Source organism: Geotrypetes seraphini, chromosome 5, assembly GCF_902459505.1.
Source record: "Geotrypetes seraphini chromosome 5, aGeoSer1.1, whole genome shotgun sequence".
Lineage (NCBI taxonomy): Eukaryota > Metazoa > Chordata > Amphibia > Gymnophiona > Dermophiidae > Geotrypetes > Geotrypetes seraphini.
In genome coordinates, this window is record NC_047088.1 from 219,570,151 (window position 1) to 219,587,025 (window position 16,875).

General features: G+C 48.2%; 1 protein-coding gene across 7 annotated transcripts in view; it reads right to left on the reverse strand.

The window, feature by feature from the left end:
• The window catches only part of GALNT13 (polypeptide N-acetylgalactosaminyltransferase 13), a 391,518-nt gene that overhangs the window by 174,498 nt on the left and 200,145 nt on the right, over positions 1-16,875 (reverse strand). For all 7 annotated transcript variants that reach the window (XM_033945850.1, XM_033945855.1, XM_033945852.1 and 4 more), the window contains one exon: positions 16,643-16,813. In XM_033945850.1, the coding sequence (XP_033801741.1) occupies positions 16,643-16,813 (171 nt within the window). The remainder of the gene's footprint in view (positions 1-16,642; positions 16,814-16,875) is intronic.

Sequence of the window (16,875 nt, forward strand, 5' to 3'; positions counted from 1 at the left end):
ATATATATAGCAGTAGCACTACCAAAGACACATATAGACATTGCACCATGTATAACAAACGTGATTTTAAACATGTGCACGGTCAATAAAAAGAGTGAAGTTCAAGGGGAATATTATGTACAAGTGGTGGAATATAGATAGTGGTGTAGTAAGGGGGGGGTACGGCCCTCCCCGTGTGTGGTCTTCCTAAGGCCGTGGCACCCCTCCTCCTCCCTGCCCCCTGCTCCTCTCCTTGTTGCGTGCCCGTACCTTTTTTTACTTCCCTGGCGCGAGGTTACTGTCTGCGTCGGCATCAGCACTCTCTCTGATGTCACTTCCAGGACCCGCTCTAGGAAGTGACATCAAAGGGAGAGCAGACACCGGACATGGGCATGCTCTCATGCCAGAGAAATTGAAAAGGTACGGAGAAAGGGAAGGGGGCACGTGTAGCAGGGGGCGGGGAGGAGCACCACCGCCCCGGGCACTGCTAACCCTTACTACGCCACTGAATACAGATGTGCATGTAGTTTCAGTACATGCCTTATGCCACCTCCACACAAGAGGATTCACCTACTAAAGTTATCAATCAATAGCACTTCTTTAACCAATTATTACTGTCATCAAATACAAGCAAACCCAAGGGTAGGAAAAGCCTCAGGCTTTTAGTGGGAGTTGCATCAGAAGTTTTTCCAAGCTCTCTTCTTTTCTTTCATCGGCATAAAACCTACCCTCTAGTGTTCATTTGTGATAAGATGAACTGACATGTGAAGAGTTTTAAGATTTTTTTCAATTTTTTCAAAATATTGGCTTTGCAAAACTAAACACCATCACAACCTTGGACATCAGGCTTCCACCTGGTATAACATGATACGGGAATACAAACCTAAAAAGTCCAAAACAGGCCTGCGAGATATTTGGAGTTTGGAGATACAATATAATTATCTTTGAAACTCAATGGCCTAGGCCTAGGCCACTGTTCTTCAACCGCCGGTCCACAGAAAATTCCTGCCCCTAATGGCAGCACTGTGACTGGAGGACTCCTGCTTAGCTTAGAGAGAACAGTGTTGGGGGAGGTGTGAGAGAGTAAGAATGATTGCTGGGGAAGGAGTTAAGACAAAGAGAACATGATTTTAAGCAGATGTGCAAGTATTGTTCTAAACCACAAAAAGCACACACCTGAAATGCCCTTGAAGAATGTGCCTCCTTTAATCCCTGTGCTTATTCTGAACATTTGTCATCCTTCTTGCTGTTTCACTTGTATAGTATGACTGTCCTTTTTGATATTTCTCAGTTCTGATTTTTACCTGGCATTCAGTTTTCGTAACTGCTTACAGACACCGTATTTGCATGCCCCTGTCTACTTGTTAGCATTTTGGTGTGGCAAAATTTGAGTCCTTTTTATTGTGTAAATTTATTTAACAGTTCCAAATAAGCAGTTTTCTTTTTCAAAATATCCCCTTGAAGAACTGTCACTTTATGCAAAAAACAGAAAAAAAAAAACCCCAACCAGGTTTTAAAAAGGGAAAAAAGAATGAGATCTTTTCATTAGTGTGTCAATTGTTATTCAGGTCCTGCATCAGAGCTGCAACATCTAATTTCTGAGCTAAAGAGTAGAGCTTTAGCTTAGCTGCCAGTATGGAAAGCAGCTGGCTCTTCTTAGCAGCTATCCCTCCTCTCCTCCCATCCAGTGCAATCTGTGTCTTCTGGGATCAAGAAGTCGGCCGCTCAGCTTTCTCTCTACAGTGATCCCCAGCCATAAGCTCTACTAGTCCACAAAAGAGAGGCAGAAAAAGCAAGCAGGAAACCTAAATGGGAACCTACACAACTCTCTGGGAAGGAGAGATTTGTTAGACACCCTAGAGCAGTGATCTCCTATAGAGAATGACACGGGGAAAAAATCTGTCCCCGTCACCGCCCCGTCCCCGGCCCACCTTCCTCTGCACCGCCCCGTCACCGCCGTTTCCTTCACCGCCATCCCTTTCACCGACCCGTCACTGCCACTGCCATCCCATTCACCGCCCCGTCACCGTCCCCGCTGCATCCATATAAGCCTTAGTACTGTAATATTTAGCTTATTCCTTCCTTATAAATCAAAGTTCTGGCTGCTGAACTAGAGAAAGAGATGTTCAGCTGGCAGGGCTTTGTTTATAAATTTTTATCAACACAACTAATATACTACTTTATCGTAAAGCAAAAAATAAATAAATAAATATAATTTTTTTCTACCTTTGTTGTCTGGTTTCTGCTTTCCACATCTCATTCAATTCTTTCCATCCACTGTGTGTCTTCTCTCTGCATCTTCCATTTGCTTTTACTGTGCCTCTCCCTTCACCCCCCCCCCCCCCAATTGGTCTAGCACCCATCTTCTTCCCTCCGCTCCCCCATAGTCTGGCATCTGTCTTCTTCCCACTCTGTCTTCCACATTTCCCTTCAGGGTCTGTTCCTCTCCACCCTCCTTCAATGTCTGTTCTATTCCTTTCCACCACCACCCTTCCCTCCCTCCTTTACCATCTGTTCCTTTCTACCACCCTTCAGCTCCTCTCGCGTGGCCTATCTATCTACCTTCCTCCCTCTTATTTTCGTGGCACGTTACAATGTAATTTATTCAAGCCACTGGAGCCTGCGAGCTCGGTCCCTGTCCCATCCCCACAAACCATCTCGCTTCTGTGCTCCTATTTTCCCCATTTCTAATATCTCCCCTATGTATCTGCCATTGCCCCCCCTGTCTCCATATACCATCCCCATGGCATGTCCCCTTTATGTCTCTGTCCCTATGCCCCATGCACATAATTTCCCCTCTTTCTGTTATCTTCCTGTCTCCAGATTTCCCCTATCTTCCTCTTCCATACCAGTGTGTCTCTTCTTTTCAATCCCATCTAGCTTTTTTCCCTCTTTCTTCCCCCCCCTGCTTCTAGCATCTGGCTCACCTGCCTGTCCTTCCCTTTTTTTCCTGCTGTGGGTTTTTCTTTCCGTCTTCATCCCCTTGGCCCAGAATCCTTTTCCCTTTCACTCCCTCCTTCCAATTTGAGCCGGGAACACGCCGCGATAGCACGGTCCCCGCAGCCCCCACCAGCCTGCCCAATCGATCCTAGTGTTTAGCCAGCTCTCTCCCTTCTCCTCACCTTAGTTTGCATTGCAGGCTTTCTTTTTCGGCGACCTGCACGCGCGGCTGCTCAGTGTTCAATCTTCTGCTCTGCTGCAACTTCCTGTTTCCGGTTGCGTCAGAGCAGAAGATCGAACACTGAGCAGCTGCCGGTGCGCGGCTCTTTGATAGCGTGCGGGTTGCCGAAAAAGAAGACCTACAAACTAAAGTGAGGAGAAGGGAGAAAGCTGGCTAAACACTAGGATCGATTGGGCAGGCGGGTGGGTGCTGCGGGGACCGCGCGATCCTTTTGCCTCACTGCGGAGACAAAACCATTCAGCGCTCCACGGGGCGGTGAATGGCCTTGTCCCCGTCCCTGCAGCGACTGCTAGTTTTCATTCCCCGTTTCGGCAGGTTACCCGCGGCTAGCCGCAGCTAGCCGCGGGTAACTGCCACCATGTCATTCTCTAGTCTCCAACTTTTTTTCATGTAAAGGGACACAGTCTGAATATGAAAAAGCTCCGAGGATCATTTAAAGATTTCAAGCATACACATAGTACAAATTTTGTAAACCGCCTTGACCTGCATGTTCAGACTAGGTATTAAACATTAAAAATTAATATTAATATTGATAATACAACACTTCAAGGATAGATTTTTAAAACTCACTTTATTTTGGACTATCAACAGCAGAAAATTCCATAAATGAGACACCTGAGTAACACACTTAAGATATTGTTTGCAGTTACTACAGCAGTGTTCTCCCTAGGGCCTTTTAGCTGGGCGGTTCGCCCAGCTAATTTAGACAAGCGCCCGGCTATCATCTGCTGCTGCCGCCGCTGCTGAACATTTAAAAAAAAAAAAAAACAGCTTGGAGATTTCAGCCCATAGTGAACTTATGCTCCGGGGCTCTAACGTGTGCATGCCGGCTTCCCCTTCTCTTCCCTCCGAAACCAGAAGTTATGTCGGGGGGGGGGAAGAAGGGAAGCCGGCACACACATGTTGAGAGCCCTGAAGCAAGCATTCGCTACGGGCTAAGGCGGGAGACAGGTTAGTGAAGCATTTGCTCTTCTTGCTGCCGGATCCTGCCTACTTTCTGTTTCCGCGAAGGCAGGACCCGGCAGCATATCCCCCAATAGGTCGATCATGATCTTGGGCCGATCAGCCTTCCTCTCCCCGACAGCAGAATTGACGTTGGGGAGAGGAATGCTGGTCGGCCGAAGCAGGGAGAGCTTGGGGCGGCGTAAGCTTTCGGGCCTGTTATTGGTGGCGGTTTGGGTCCTGGTCCCCGATGGTAGAGGCAGTGGCTTGGGGGAGGGCAGGGAGAAAGAAAGAAAAAGGGAAGGCAGGGAGACAGAAGGAAAGAAGAGAAACAGAAAAAAAGAAAGGGAGGCAGAGAGAAAGAAAGGGCAAGGAGAGAGGAAGGAAAAGTTGGGGGAGGGAATGAGGTCTGGAGGAGAGGAAGCATACGGCCTAAAAGAAGGGAAGAAAGATTGGATGCGTAACCAGAGACTCATGAAATCATCAGACAAGGTAGGAAAAATGATTTTATTTTCAATTTAGTGATCAAAATGTGCCTGAATTTATATCTGCTGTCTATATTTTACACTAAGGTCCCCTTTTACTAAACCGCAATAGAGGTTTTTAGCGCAGGGAGCCTATGAGCATCGAGAGCAGCGCTGGGCATTCGGTGCAGCTCCCTGCACTAAAAACTGCTATCGTGGTTTAGTAAAAAGGGAGGGGGGTATATTTGTCTATTTTTGTATGATTGTTACTGAAGTGGCAGTGCATAGAGTCATCTGTTTTGACCTCTTTGAAAAATCCTGGAATAGGAATGATAATTAACATTTTCTATGCGTACAGTGTGCTTTGTGGGTTTTTTTTATTTTATTGTTGGTAGATCATTTTGACTTTGTCATTTTAAAAGTAGCTCGCAAGCCCAAAAAGTGTGGGCACCCCTGCTCTAGAACATCACTCCTTAGTTTTATCAAGTGGTGCAGTGAGGGGCCAGCACTTTACATCTTTATCATCTCATTCTTTCTTTTTTTTCTCCTCATGTACAGCATGGTTCTTTATTCTAAGCAGCTCTGGCACTAACAGTACTACAGGTGCCTTATGCTACTTTCACTACCACTTGCAGTCAGGTTCGGCATTTTATCATGGTTTTGGTTTTTTATTTAGTTTTTCACCAGTATTTTCATTTATTTATTAAAGCAGCCTTTTTAACAGCCCGATGCCCCTCCCCTATCAATGTGCATTCAATTCTACTGCCGACACTTTTTTGACGCCTCTTTCAACAGATCAAATATCATAGCCCCACTGTCGCATGTTCACATTTATTTTGCGTACGAGTTTATCTCATCAGTGCAGAGACCTTTTCGTTAAGTCCATTTTACTCTCCTTTTTTTACTTTCTCGAGTGCTGTGGTTTTATTCTTTGGTTTTAATAGAAGCTCATTTGAACAATAATTTAGATCTTTCCCAGGTTTCACTTTTCATCTACCATGTCTTTTCTGGTTTTCTTTCTATAGTCTGCTTTTCGTCTGGAGTCTTTTGAGTTTAGAATTACATTTTATGACATATTTTTGTGGTTATAATTGTATGACATGTCTAAATCGGTCAAATTATCCATTATTTTTATTATTTTTTGTCCCCCTCATACAGTGGCAGACCGCCCCGGGTGCCAGCCTTAGGGGGGTACACAGTCGGCTGCTCTAAATGGCACCTGCACCTCAGCTGCCGTACTTATTCCGAAGCAGAGTCGGAAGCCACACTGAAGTGCAGGAAGGTCCTGCGATGACTGCATTTACCACCTCTGCCTCCGGAAGACATAAGTGGCGTCGGAAGGGGTGGACTGGCAGCTGCAGTCATTGCAGAACCTTGCCACAACTCCCTGCGTCTGCCGGCCCACCCCCTCCAACATCACTTACATCTTCCAGAGGCAGAGGCAACAGAGGCAGTCATCATGGGACCTTGCTGGTTTGGAGGGAGAGAGGAGCATAGAAGGGTGGTAGAGGGAGAAAAAGGGGGTCAGGGTGGTATGGAATGGTGGTGGAGGGAGAGAAAGGGGGAAGAATACTGGATGGAATTGGGTTGGAGGGAAAGAAAGGGGGCAGATATTGATGGAAGTGGGGGGAAGGGAGAGGACAGAGTGAAATGCCAGACCATGGGCATGTGGGAGAGGGAAGGGAAGAACAGGAGAGAGATGCCAGACCATTGGAGGAGGGAAGGGAAGAAGATGGATGCCAGAATAATAGGGGTGTAGGGAGAGATGGAAGGGGAATACAAGGAGAGAAGATGCCATATAGAAGGGGCAGAGAGAAGGTAGACAGTGGATGAAAGGAAGAGAGTGACAAGACTATGAGGAAAGCAGAAACCAGAGAAGACAATGTAGAAAAAAATTCTATTTATTTTTTTGCTTTAGGGGAGATGCATCGCTGTTTCTGTGGTATTGCATTGTATACAGAGTCCAGCTTCTTGGTGGTTCAATTTAACCTTTGTCTACTTTTTCTATTTTATCCCCCCTTTTACAAAACTGTAGAGCGTTTTTTTTAGCACCGGCCATGGTGGTAATTGCTCAGAATTCTATGAGAGTCTGAGCTGTTACCACCATGGCTAAAAACCACATTATAGTTTTGTAAAAGGGAGAGGGGTTAGTTTGTGATTACATATTCCATACTAGGCAAAGGTGTTTTCTGTGTTCTGTGTGTTCGAAAGACATGGTTTTCAGTTAGACTGTACTAGACTGGCTTGTTTAGTTTTACAATGGGTGTATTGATGTTGTACTGCTCACTGCAGTATGTAAGATGCTGCCTTTTCCTAGGTACACTCTTGTGTGATGTGTGAATTGTTATAAAAATCATGTTTTTCATACAGATGGGGGGGGTGTAAAAAAAATGATGAGCCTCGGGTGTCACATATGCTAGGTACACCACTGCCTTCATAGTTTATATCTAATCCACAAGCCTACTTTTAGGACCTACAGGGTATGTATCCCTCTGATTCATGACAATTTCACTTCTCATGTTATCTTATCCATTCTTTTTATTATACAACTGCCCAGATAAGCATCAGTCTTTCACGTGATTGGACCTTGAAAACTAACGGCAACAGTGTTCTCCCCAGAAATTTTTTCCAGCCATGAAAACTATTTGCTGCATTTAGTGTGCCACAAAAAACATTTGCTCCGTTTAATGTGCCAGAGTTAAAAAAAAGTTTGAGAGACGCTGCTCTATACCATTTGAAAGAGGGCAAATATCTAATTATTCACTTCTAGAATTGGATACTTCTTAAATTTAATAAAAAATTATGGAACAAGTGTCAAACCTTAAGAAAGGCTGCCATATTGAGCATTGGAAAATAACTAATAATAATTAACTAATACAAATAGTACACATTTAGGGCTCCTTTTACTAAGCTGCACTAGCGGTTTTACCACGCGCTTAGCTCGCGCAGAATTGCCGCAAGTGCTAGACGCTAATGCCAGCATTGAGCTGGCGTTAGTTCTAGCCGTGTAGCGTGGCAATTCTGCACACGCTAAAAACGCTATTGCAGCTTAGTAAAAGGAGCCCTTAATTTTCCCCACCACCAAATTTCCCCGTCCCGCCCCACCCAGCTACTTTTTCATGCCACCCGGCTGGAAAAAATTTCTGGGGAGAACACTGCTACAGTATATCAAGATTAGGGTTCCAGATATCCGGATTTCCCCGGACATGTCCTCCTTTTCGAGGACAGGTACAGGGGTCCGGAGAGCTTTTCAAAACCTGGCACTTTGGAGGACTTAGGGAGCCACAAGCTGTCCCGGGGAAGCAGCCCTCGGATCACACGCTGGAGGCTACTGCCCTAAAGAGAATATTTAATAACACACACTAGCTAACCAGATGGCCAGATATAACAGTATTTTTCAACCTGTGGTATGCGTACTGTCTGTAGGGGTATGCAAGCTGACCGCTGATTCCTCCCTGCCACCCCCGCTGCCCACCACCTCCACTTAATTATCCCCCGCCACCGCAACAACATCGGGAAGGGATAGGCGCATGCAGCAATCACACACCACCGGCCCACAAGCCTTCCCCCTGATGTCAATTCTGACATCAGAAAGAAGGTCCAGGCCAGCCAATTGCTGCTTGGCTGGCCCGGACCTTCTCTCTGATGTCAGAATTGACGTCGGGAGAAGGCTTGTGGGCCAATGGCGTGCAATTGCTACAAGCGCCTGGCCCTTCCCTTCCCTTCCTGGAGTTATGGCGGTGACGGGGGATAATTAAATGGAGCTGGCATGCAGCGACGGGTGTCAGCGGACCAAGGGGGAAGAGGAATCGGCGGTGAGTCAGCTTGGGGGCAGGCAGGCTTTGGCGCAAGTCGGCTTTGGGGGAGGGAGAAAGGGAGTGGAACAAAGGCAGGAAGGCAGTGAAAGGGAGGGTGCACGAACTCGGGAAACAGAAGGAAGGGAAGGGGCATTAATAGGACAGAAGGAAGGGAGGGGGCATTAATAGGAAAAACAGTAAATGCGGCCATTTTATACAAGGGAGGGAGGAAGGGGCACTAACTTAGGCAAAGGAAGGAGGGAGGGAGGGAATAGAAAGGGATAATTGTTGGGCTTGAGTGTGTATGTGAGAGGGAAAGAGATGGTGCACATGGGGAAAGGAAGAGGAAAATTGGACATAGAGAGGAGTGAGGTAGAGATGCTTGAGGAATAGAAGGATGAGAGGGAGAAATGTTGGATATGGTGGTGGAGAGGGAACAGAGGGATAGATTGAAGGGGATGCAAGGGGGAGGAATGTTGGGCATAGTGATGGAGGGAGAGATGTGGCATGGTGTTGGCGAGGGGTGATAGAAAGATAAATGGGCATGGGGCTGATGGGCAGTTGTGAAAAATGCTGCACATGATCTTGGGGATGAGAGAGGAAGAAAAGTTGGTCTCCTGGAGGGACAGAGAGAGATGCTGGTTGGGGAATGGAATGAGGTCCGGAGGAGAGGAAGCGTGCAGGAGGCAGAAAGAAATATTGGATGCAGTCAGAAGGAAGTGCAACCAGAGACTCATGAAATCACCAGACAATAAAGGTAGGAAAAATGATTTTATTTTCAATTTTGTGATCAAAATGTATCAGTTTTGAGAATTTATATCTGTTGTCTATATTTTGCACTATATTTGTCTATTTTTCTATAGTTGTTACTGAGGTGACATTGCAATTTTTAAGAGATCTGCCCCCAAATATAAATGATAATTAACATTTTCTCTGCGTACAGTGTGCTTTTTTAATTTTGTGATTATCATTATGTACCAATAAGATTATATTGGGTGTATATGAAAAATGGATGGAAGAAATTGCATTACAATTAGTATTATTATTATGGGGGTGGAGTCTGGGGAGGGGGTACTCAGTTGGTATTTGTTAGGCTTAGGGGGTACTTAGATTGAAAAAGTTGAGAAACACTGAGATATACCATAGGGGCTTTTCCAATTTGTGTCTGTGGGAGAGATGCTCAGTACATCTGGCACAAGGTATTATTTTTGTAAGTAGTGTGCAATATATTAAAAAAATCTATATTAAAAGCAATGTTACTTACCGTAACAGTTGTTATCCAGGGACAGCAGGCAGCTATTCTCACTAGTGGGTGATGTCATCCGACAGAGCCCTGATACGGACATCTTGCAAGCATGTCTTGCTTGAAGAAACTCAGAAGTTTTGAGATGCCCGCACCGCGCATGTGCCAGTGCCTTCCCGCCCAATGCTCCGGGCGTGTCTCCTCAGTTCAGGTAGCTAGCAGAGAAGCCAACCCAGGGGAGGTGGGTGGGACGTGAGAATAGCTGCCTGCTGTCCCTGGATAACAACTGTTACGGTAAGTAACATTGCTTTATCCCAGGACAAGCAGGCAGGTATTCTCACTAATGGGTGACCTCCAAGCTAACCTCAATGGGATGGTGGGAGAGTTGGCAACTTAGGAGAATAAATTTTGTAACACTGTTTGGCCAAACTGTCCATCCCGTCTGGAGAAAGTATCCAGACAATAATGAGAGGTGAATGTATGAACCGAGGACCAAGTGGCAGCCTTACAAATCTCCTCAATCGGTGTCGATCTGAGAAAGGCTACAGAGGCTGCCATTGCTCTGACCTTATGGGCTGTGACCTTACAGGGAAGGGGTAATCCAGCCTGGGCATAGCAGAAAGAGATACAAGTGCGCTTCGATACAGGTCGTCCCAACTTGTTTGGATCAAAGGAGACGAAAAGTTGAGGAGCAGTTCTGTGTGGTTTGGTGCGATCCAAGTAGAAAGCCAAAGCACGTTTACAGTCCAGAGTGTGAAGAGCTGATTCTCCAGGATGAGAATGAGGCTTTGGAAAGAACACTGGAAGCACAATGGATTGGTTGAGGTGAAATTCAGAGACCACTTTAGGCAGGAATTTCGGGTGAGTGCGGAGGACCACCTTGTCATGATGGAATACTGTGAAAGGTGGGTCCGCCACCAAGGCCTGAAGCTCACTGACCCTGCGAGCCGAAGTGAGGGCCACCAGAAAAAGCACTTTCCAAGTGAGAAACCTTAGTGGAGCCTTGCTCAGAGGCTCAAAAGGAGGTTTCATAAGCTGAGAAAGGACAACATTGAGATCCCAAACCACTGGAGGCGGTTTGAGAGGAGGATTGACATGAAAAAGTCCTTTCATAAATCTGGAAACCACAGGATGAGAAGAGAGAGGTTTCCCATGTAGAGGCTGATGGAAAGCCGCAATAGCACTCAGGTGGACTCGTATAGATGTCGACTTGAGACCAGACTGAGACAGGTGTAGAAGATAGTCCAACACAGAAGATAGGGAAGCACGCTGAGGCTCTTTGGAATTGGAAATACACCAGGAAGAAAATCTAGTCCACTTTTGGGAGTAGCATTGTCGAGTAGCAGGCTTCCTGGAAGCCTCTAAGACATCCCTCACCGCTTGAGAAAACTGGTGAGGGGTTACGTTGAGAGGAACCAAGCTGTCAGGTGGAGAGACTGCAGGTTGAGATGAAGCAGTGATCCTTGATGTTGAGTAAGCAGAGAAGGAAACACTGGGAGAAGGACCGGGTCCCTGCTGCTGAGTTGAAGTAGAAGGGAGAACCAAGGTTGCCTGGGCCATCGAGGAGCTATCAGAATCATGGTGGCTTGGTCTGATTTCAACTTGACCAGAGTCTTTTGAATGAGAGGAAATGGAGGAAACGCATACAGAAATCGATTCCCCCAATCCAGCAGAAAGGCATCTGCCTCGAGGCGATGAGGAGTGTAGATCCTGGAGCAAAACTGAGGCAGCTTGAAGTTGTGGGGAGCCGCAAAGAGGTCTATCTGAGGCGTCCCCCATTGTGCAAAGACCTGATGAAGGGGGTTGGAATGGAGAGTCCATTCGTGAGGCTGGAGGAGACGACTCAAGTTGTCTGCCAAGACATTGTCCTTCCCCTGAATGTAGACAGCTTTGAGGAAGGCATTGTGGCGAACTGCCCAATCCCAGACTCTGAGAGCTTCCTGGCAGAGGGAGGCCGATCCCGTGCCCCCCTGCTTGTTCACATAATACATGGCGACCTGGTTGTCTGTACGGATGAGGACCACCATGTCGTGAAGCAGATGTTGAAAAGCTTGAAGAGCATAGAAGATGGCTCTGAGCTCCAGAAGATTGATCTGATGGAGGCGGTCCGCACTGGTCCAGAATCCCTGAGTGCGAAGCCCATCCAGATGAGCCCCCCAGGCATAGGTCGAGGAATCTGTTGTGAGAACCTTCTGATGAGGAGGAGTGTGAAACAGCAAACCTCTGGATAGATTCGAAGAGGTCATCCACCAAAGTAGAGACTGCCGAAGAGCAGGAGTGACTATGATGTGTCGAGTCAACGGGTCTGACACTTGAGTCCATTGAGAAGCTAGGGTCCACTGAGGAATTCTGAGATGGAGCCTGGCAAAGGGTGTCACATGAACTGTAGAGGCCATGTGGCCCAGGAGGACCATCATGTGTCTCGCTGAGATGGACTGGCGAGAAGATACAGACTGGCAGAGACGAAGAAGAGCATCCATGCGCTGAGGAGGAAGGAATGCTCGAAGCTGAATGGTGTCCAGTACCGCCCCGATGAAGGGAAGGGACTGGGTAGGCTGCAGATGAGATTTGGGAAAATTGATCTCGAAGCCTAGGCTCTGCAGGAAGCAGATCGTGGTCAAGGTCGCCGAAATGACCTTTGGAGCTGACGGGGCCTTGATGAGCCAGTCGTCGAGGTATGGAAATACCTGAAGACCCCTGCTCCGGAGTGCAGCGGCCACCACCACCAGACACTTCGTGAAGACTCTGGGAGACGAGGACAGGCCGAATGGAAGCACTCGATACTGCAGATGTAGATGTCCCACCCGAAATCTGAGGAACTTGCGGGAGGCCGGATGAATGTGAATGTGAGTGTAGGCCTCCTTGAGATCCAGAGAGCATAACCAGTCGTTCTGTTCGAGGAGAGGGTAGAGAGAAGCAAGTGTCAGCATGCGAAACCTCTCCTTGACTAGGAATTTGTTGAGGGCCCTGAGGTCCAAAATGGGTCGCAGGTCGCCCGTCTTCTTCGGAACAAGGAAGTACTGGGAGTAAAACCCCTGGTTCAGTTGGTCCGTCGGGACCGGCTCCACGGCACGAAGCCGGAGCAAAGCCTGAGCTTCCTGGAGAAGAAGGGCGGTCTGAGTCAAGTTGGAAGGATACTCTCTTGGAGGGTGGTCCGGAGGGACCCGATGGAAATGAAGAGAGTATCCTTCCTTGATGATAGTAAGGACCCAGAGGTCGGTTGTTATGGCCTCCCAACGATGATAAAAATGATGGAGGCGCCCTCCGATGGGAAAAACAGGGGGAGGCAGAACGAGGTTGGTTATGCCCTCGACGAGACTGTCAAAAAGGCTGAGTGGTCTTAGGGACAGCAGGCGACTGAGACTTAGGCTGACCCTTCTGGGGAGGCTGGCGCTTCGCCGGATGCCTCGCAGGTGGAGTTTGCCTCGGCTGATAACGCCGCTGATAAATCAACGGCGGACGAGAAGGTCGAGACTGCTGAGGCTTAGGCTTCGGCCTAAGGATAGATTGGAAGGACTTTTCATGGTCAGACAACTTCTTCGTAACAGTCTCGATGGATTCGTCAAAAAGATCCGCCCCAGCACACGGGATGTTCGCCAGGCGGTCCTGAAGATTTGGGTCCATATCAATGGTCCGCAACCAGGCCAACCGGCGCATCGCCACCGAGCAGGCCGCTGCTCGGGCTGAGAGCTCGAACGCATCATAGGCAGATTGCATTAACTGAAGCCGAAGTTGGGACAGCGAAGCAACCACTTCCTCAAACTCAAACCTAGCCTGGGACTCGATGTAGGGTGTGAACTTCCGAAGCACAGGTAGAAAAAATTCCAAGTAGGCTGCAAAGTGGAAATTGTAATTCAGGACTCGAGACGCCATCATCGAATTCTGATAGATGCGTCGACCAAACTTATCCATGGTTCTGCCCTCGCGGCCCGGAGGCACTGAAGCATAGACCTGGCCAGGATGAGCGAGGATTCGACCAGGAGGGACTGGTGAGAAAGCTGAGGACCCTCGAAGCCTTTATGATGCACCGTGCGGTACCGCGCATCCAATTTGCCAGGGACCGCAGGGATAGAGTAAGGAGACTCGAAGCAGCGCATGAAGGTCTGGTCGAGGAGCTTGTGCAGGGGAAGTCGCAAGGACTCTGCCAGAGGACGAGGCAAGTGCATGGTATCGAGGTACTCCTTGGAGTATCGAGACCCAGCATCGAGAGTAATGTCCATGTCATCTGCCATCTGCCTGAGGAACGATGAAAAGGACAGTTGGTCCGCCGTCGCCGGTCTGCGAGACGGACTAGAAGAAGAAGAGGCTTCAGGCTCCAGAGAGGCCTGCGAGCAACAGGACGAGTAGAAAACCTCGGGGTCCTCGAACTCCGGGCCCGGAGGAGGAAACCCAGTCGAAGCAGCATACCCCAACCGAGGCAATTTCTTCTGAGGCGAGACGGTTGAGTGCCGAGAGGAATGCTTCGAAGAATGTTTGGATCGATGCCCCTCCCGATGCCTAGAAGGGGATCGAGCCCGTCTGTGAGAAACTGGTTCAGACGCCTCCAAGGAGCAGATCGGACTCGATGCCGTCGATCGCAGAGGCGGAAGAGTCGGCGCCTCCCCCGACGACGCCCAGGTTTGATAGCGGGTTCAGAAGAACTCGTCCTGCTTCCTGCTATGCCCAGGACTGGGTGGCCCCGAAGGTGGACACCACACTGAGTCATGGGGCGGAGTAATCGGTTCCAAGGGAGGCAGGTCACTAAACGAGGCTTTCCTCGAGGGGATGGGCTCCAAGGGAGGCATATCACTAAGGGAGGCCCTCCTCGAGGGAATCGGTTCCAAAGGAGGCACAGCACTAACGGAGGACCTCCTCGAGGACCCGGACACCGCTCGCCGCTCCTCCTCGCCGAGCAACGAGGTCGTGCAGCGAGGAGGAGGAGGAGGGGCGGTTCGCCCCTCGAAGCCGAAGCTGGGAGGTCACCCTGGATGGTGGCAATCAGTCGAGGCCCCATGGTCTGCATGAGCTCCACGAACTGAGCCTCCAGAAGGGACCGCAACGAAGCCGATATGGAGGGATCTGCACCAAAAGGGGGCCCTTCCGCACAGTCTCCGCGCTCCTTCGGTGCTGCGTGCTTCTACTTGCCAGTCTTCGGCACCTTGAGCACCACCGGTGGAACTGTCGGGGTCGATACCTGCTCCGAGGAGACGGAGGAAGGCACCGGCGCCGAAGCCGGGGCCGAAACCGGTGTGAACGATGCCGGTTTCAGGAGGCCCGAAGCAGCCGGGGAGGCAGAGGGCTTCGCTGAAGGAGTCGAAGCACCCGTCGATGTCGAAGCTGCAGGATCTGATGAAGCTTCCATCTTGAACATGGACTCCCACAGTAGACAGCGGCACTTAAACGCTCTCGCCGTCAGAGTGGAGCAAGGCCGGCACGATTTCGGGAAGTGATCCGGTCCCAGACACTGTAAGCAGCGTCGATGAGGGTCCGTGAGCGAAATCGTGCGCTGGCACTTGCTACACTTTTTAAAACCGGTAATCGGCCGGAACATAGGCCGGAAAAGCTCCGCCGCAAGGTCGAAGGCGCGGGGCCCCAGCCATGCGGCCGACCCGGTATCGGAAGGAAAAATTTTTTTTTTTTTTTGAAAAAAGAAATCAAAGAAAGAAATAAATGCACAGGAGAGCCAAAAGAACTCAACCCGCGGCAAAATAGAAGGCAAAAAAGAGATTCAATGGGCGCAAATTGAAGATAGACTTCTCAGCTCCGCGGAAGAAAAAGAACTGAGGAGACACGCCCGGAGCATCGGGCGGGAAGGCACTGGCGCATGCGTGGTGCGGGCATCTCGAAACTTCTGAGTTTCTTCAAGCAAGAAATGCTTGCAAGATGTCCGTATCGGGGCTCTGTCGGATGACATCACCCACTAGTGAGAATACCTGCCTGCTTGTCCTGGGATAAAATCTATATATATAGCAATAGGGCAACAGAGATCTAAACTGTTTTTTGAGGGAGCACAAAGGAGCCAGTGTTTAGGTATAGGGTAGTGCTTCTCACCCTCTCCAGCATGCACACCTTTCCAGTTGGGTTTTCAGGATTACCACAATCAATATGCCTGAGAGCAATTCACAAATCTGGCAGGGTATAGCTCAAGGAGAGGGTTGCGTAGCAGCTATAAGAGACGGTGTCACAGGAAAGTAGGTCCTGCTTTGCAGGAATCACACTAGAGGACTACAAGGAAGGAATCAAGTCATCATCTCTGTGGACCTTAATGCAAGGTAGACAGAAAATGTTTTTGCCACACCAGCCTCACAGAGAGACTGGCGGCAGGAGGTGGATTTGAAAGAGCGAGAGTGAATGCTTGCCACAAGGATGGGAGAATACAGGAGCAGAGAGAACATGGCCAGTGGTGATGGGAAACATTGAAAAAAGGAACTGCTGGGGACAAGATTTGTGATAATGTTTGCTGGGGACAAGGCAGGGAGTTGAGGGAGAAATAAGCAACTGTGAGAGACAAGGACGGTAAGTACCTATAGCCTTTCCTACACTGTATCACACCAACACAGATGTAACCAACCTTTCCCCTATGCACATACCTTTTATGTCTAATTTCCTTTCAAATATTATATTTCACCCACTAACCCAATGTAATCATGACTAGTATTTATGTAAGTCTAATATTGTCTTGTAATGACTTCAGTATGTACTCCCCTTTTTTTATATATGACTATTTTAAATGTAAGCCGCTTAGAAATAGGATAAGCAGGATAATAAATTTTAATAAACTTGAAACTTGAGAAGTGACTGCTAGAAATGGGATGGAGTTGGCTAAGAGGAAATGCTAGATATGTGGCAGATTGTAGGGGAGGAAACATTTGGGACAGAGGTGGTACTATCACACTCAATAGAGGCAAGGAAAGGTAACAGATTCCTTTAGTGACTGTCACAGGTTGTCAAGCTAGTCTGCTCTAAATTGTGATTTATATATTTTTTTCATCTTGTTCTTTTCCTGGATTAACTTTGAAACATTTAAATTTCTTGAACTGCTTCAGATTGCCTTTACCTCACAGGTAAGGTCCTGTCTCCTTTTCTCCTGTCCATTTCTCTCTGAGGAACTGGATGCCAGCGAAAATTAAGTTTCCAGTTAAAACCTCCATATATCATGTCTGATCCAGCCATGTATTCAAATGTATCATCACTGATTACATCAATAATCGGGCAAACAATTGTTCTCCTGTAAGACAAATACAAACAAAAGGAAACTGATTTTTCAAGATAAATTCTAACAAACATTTA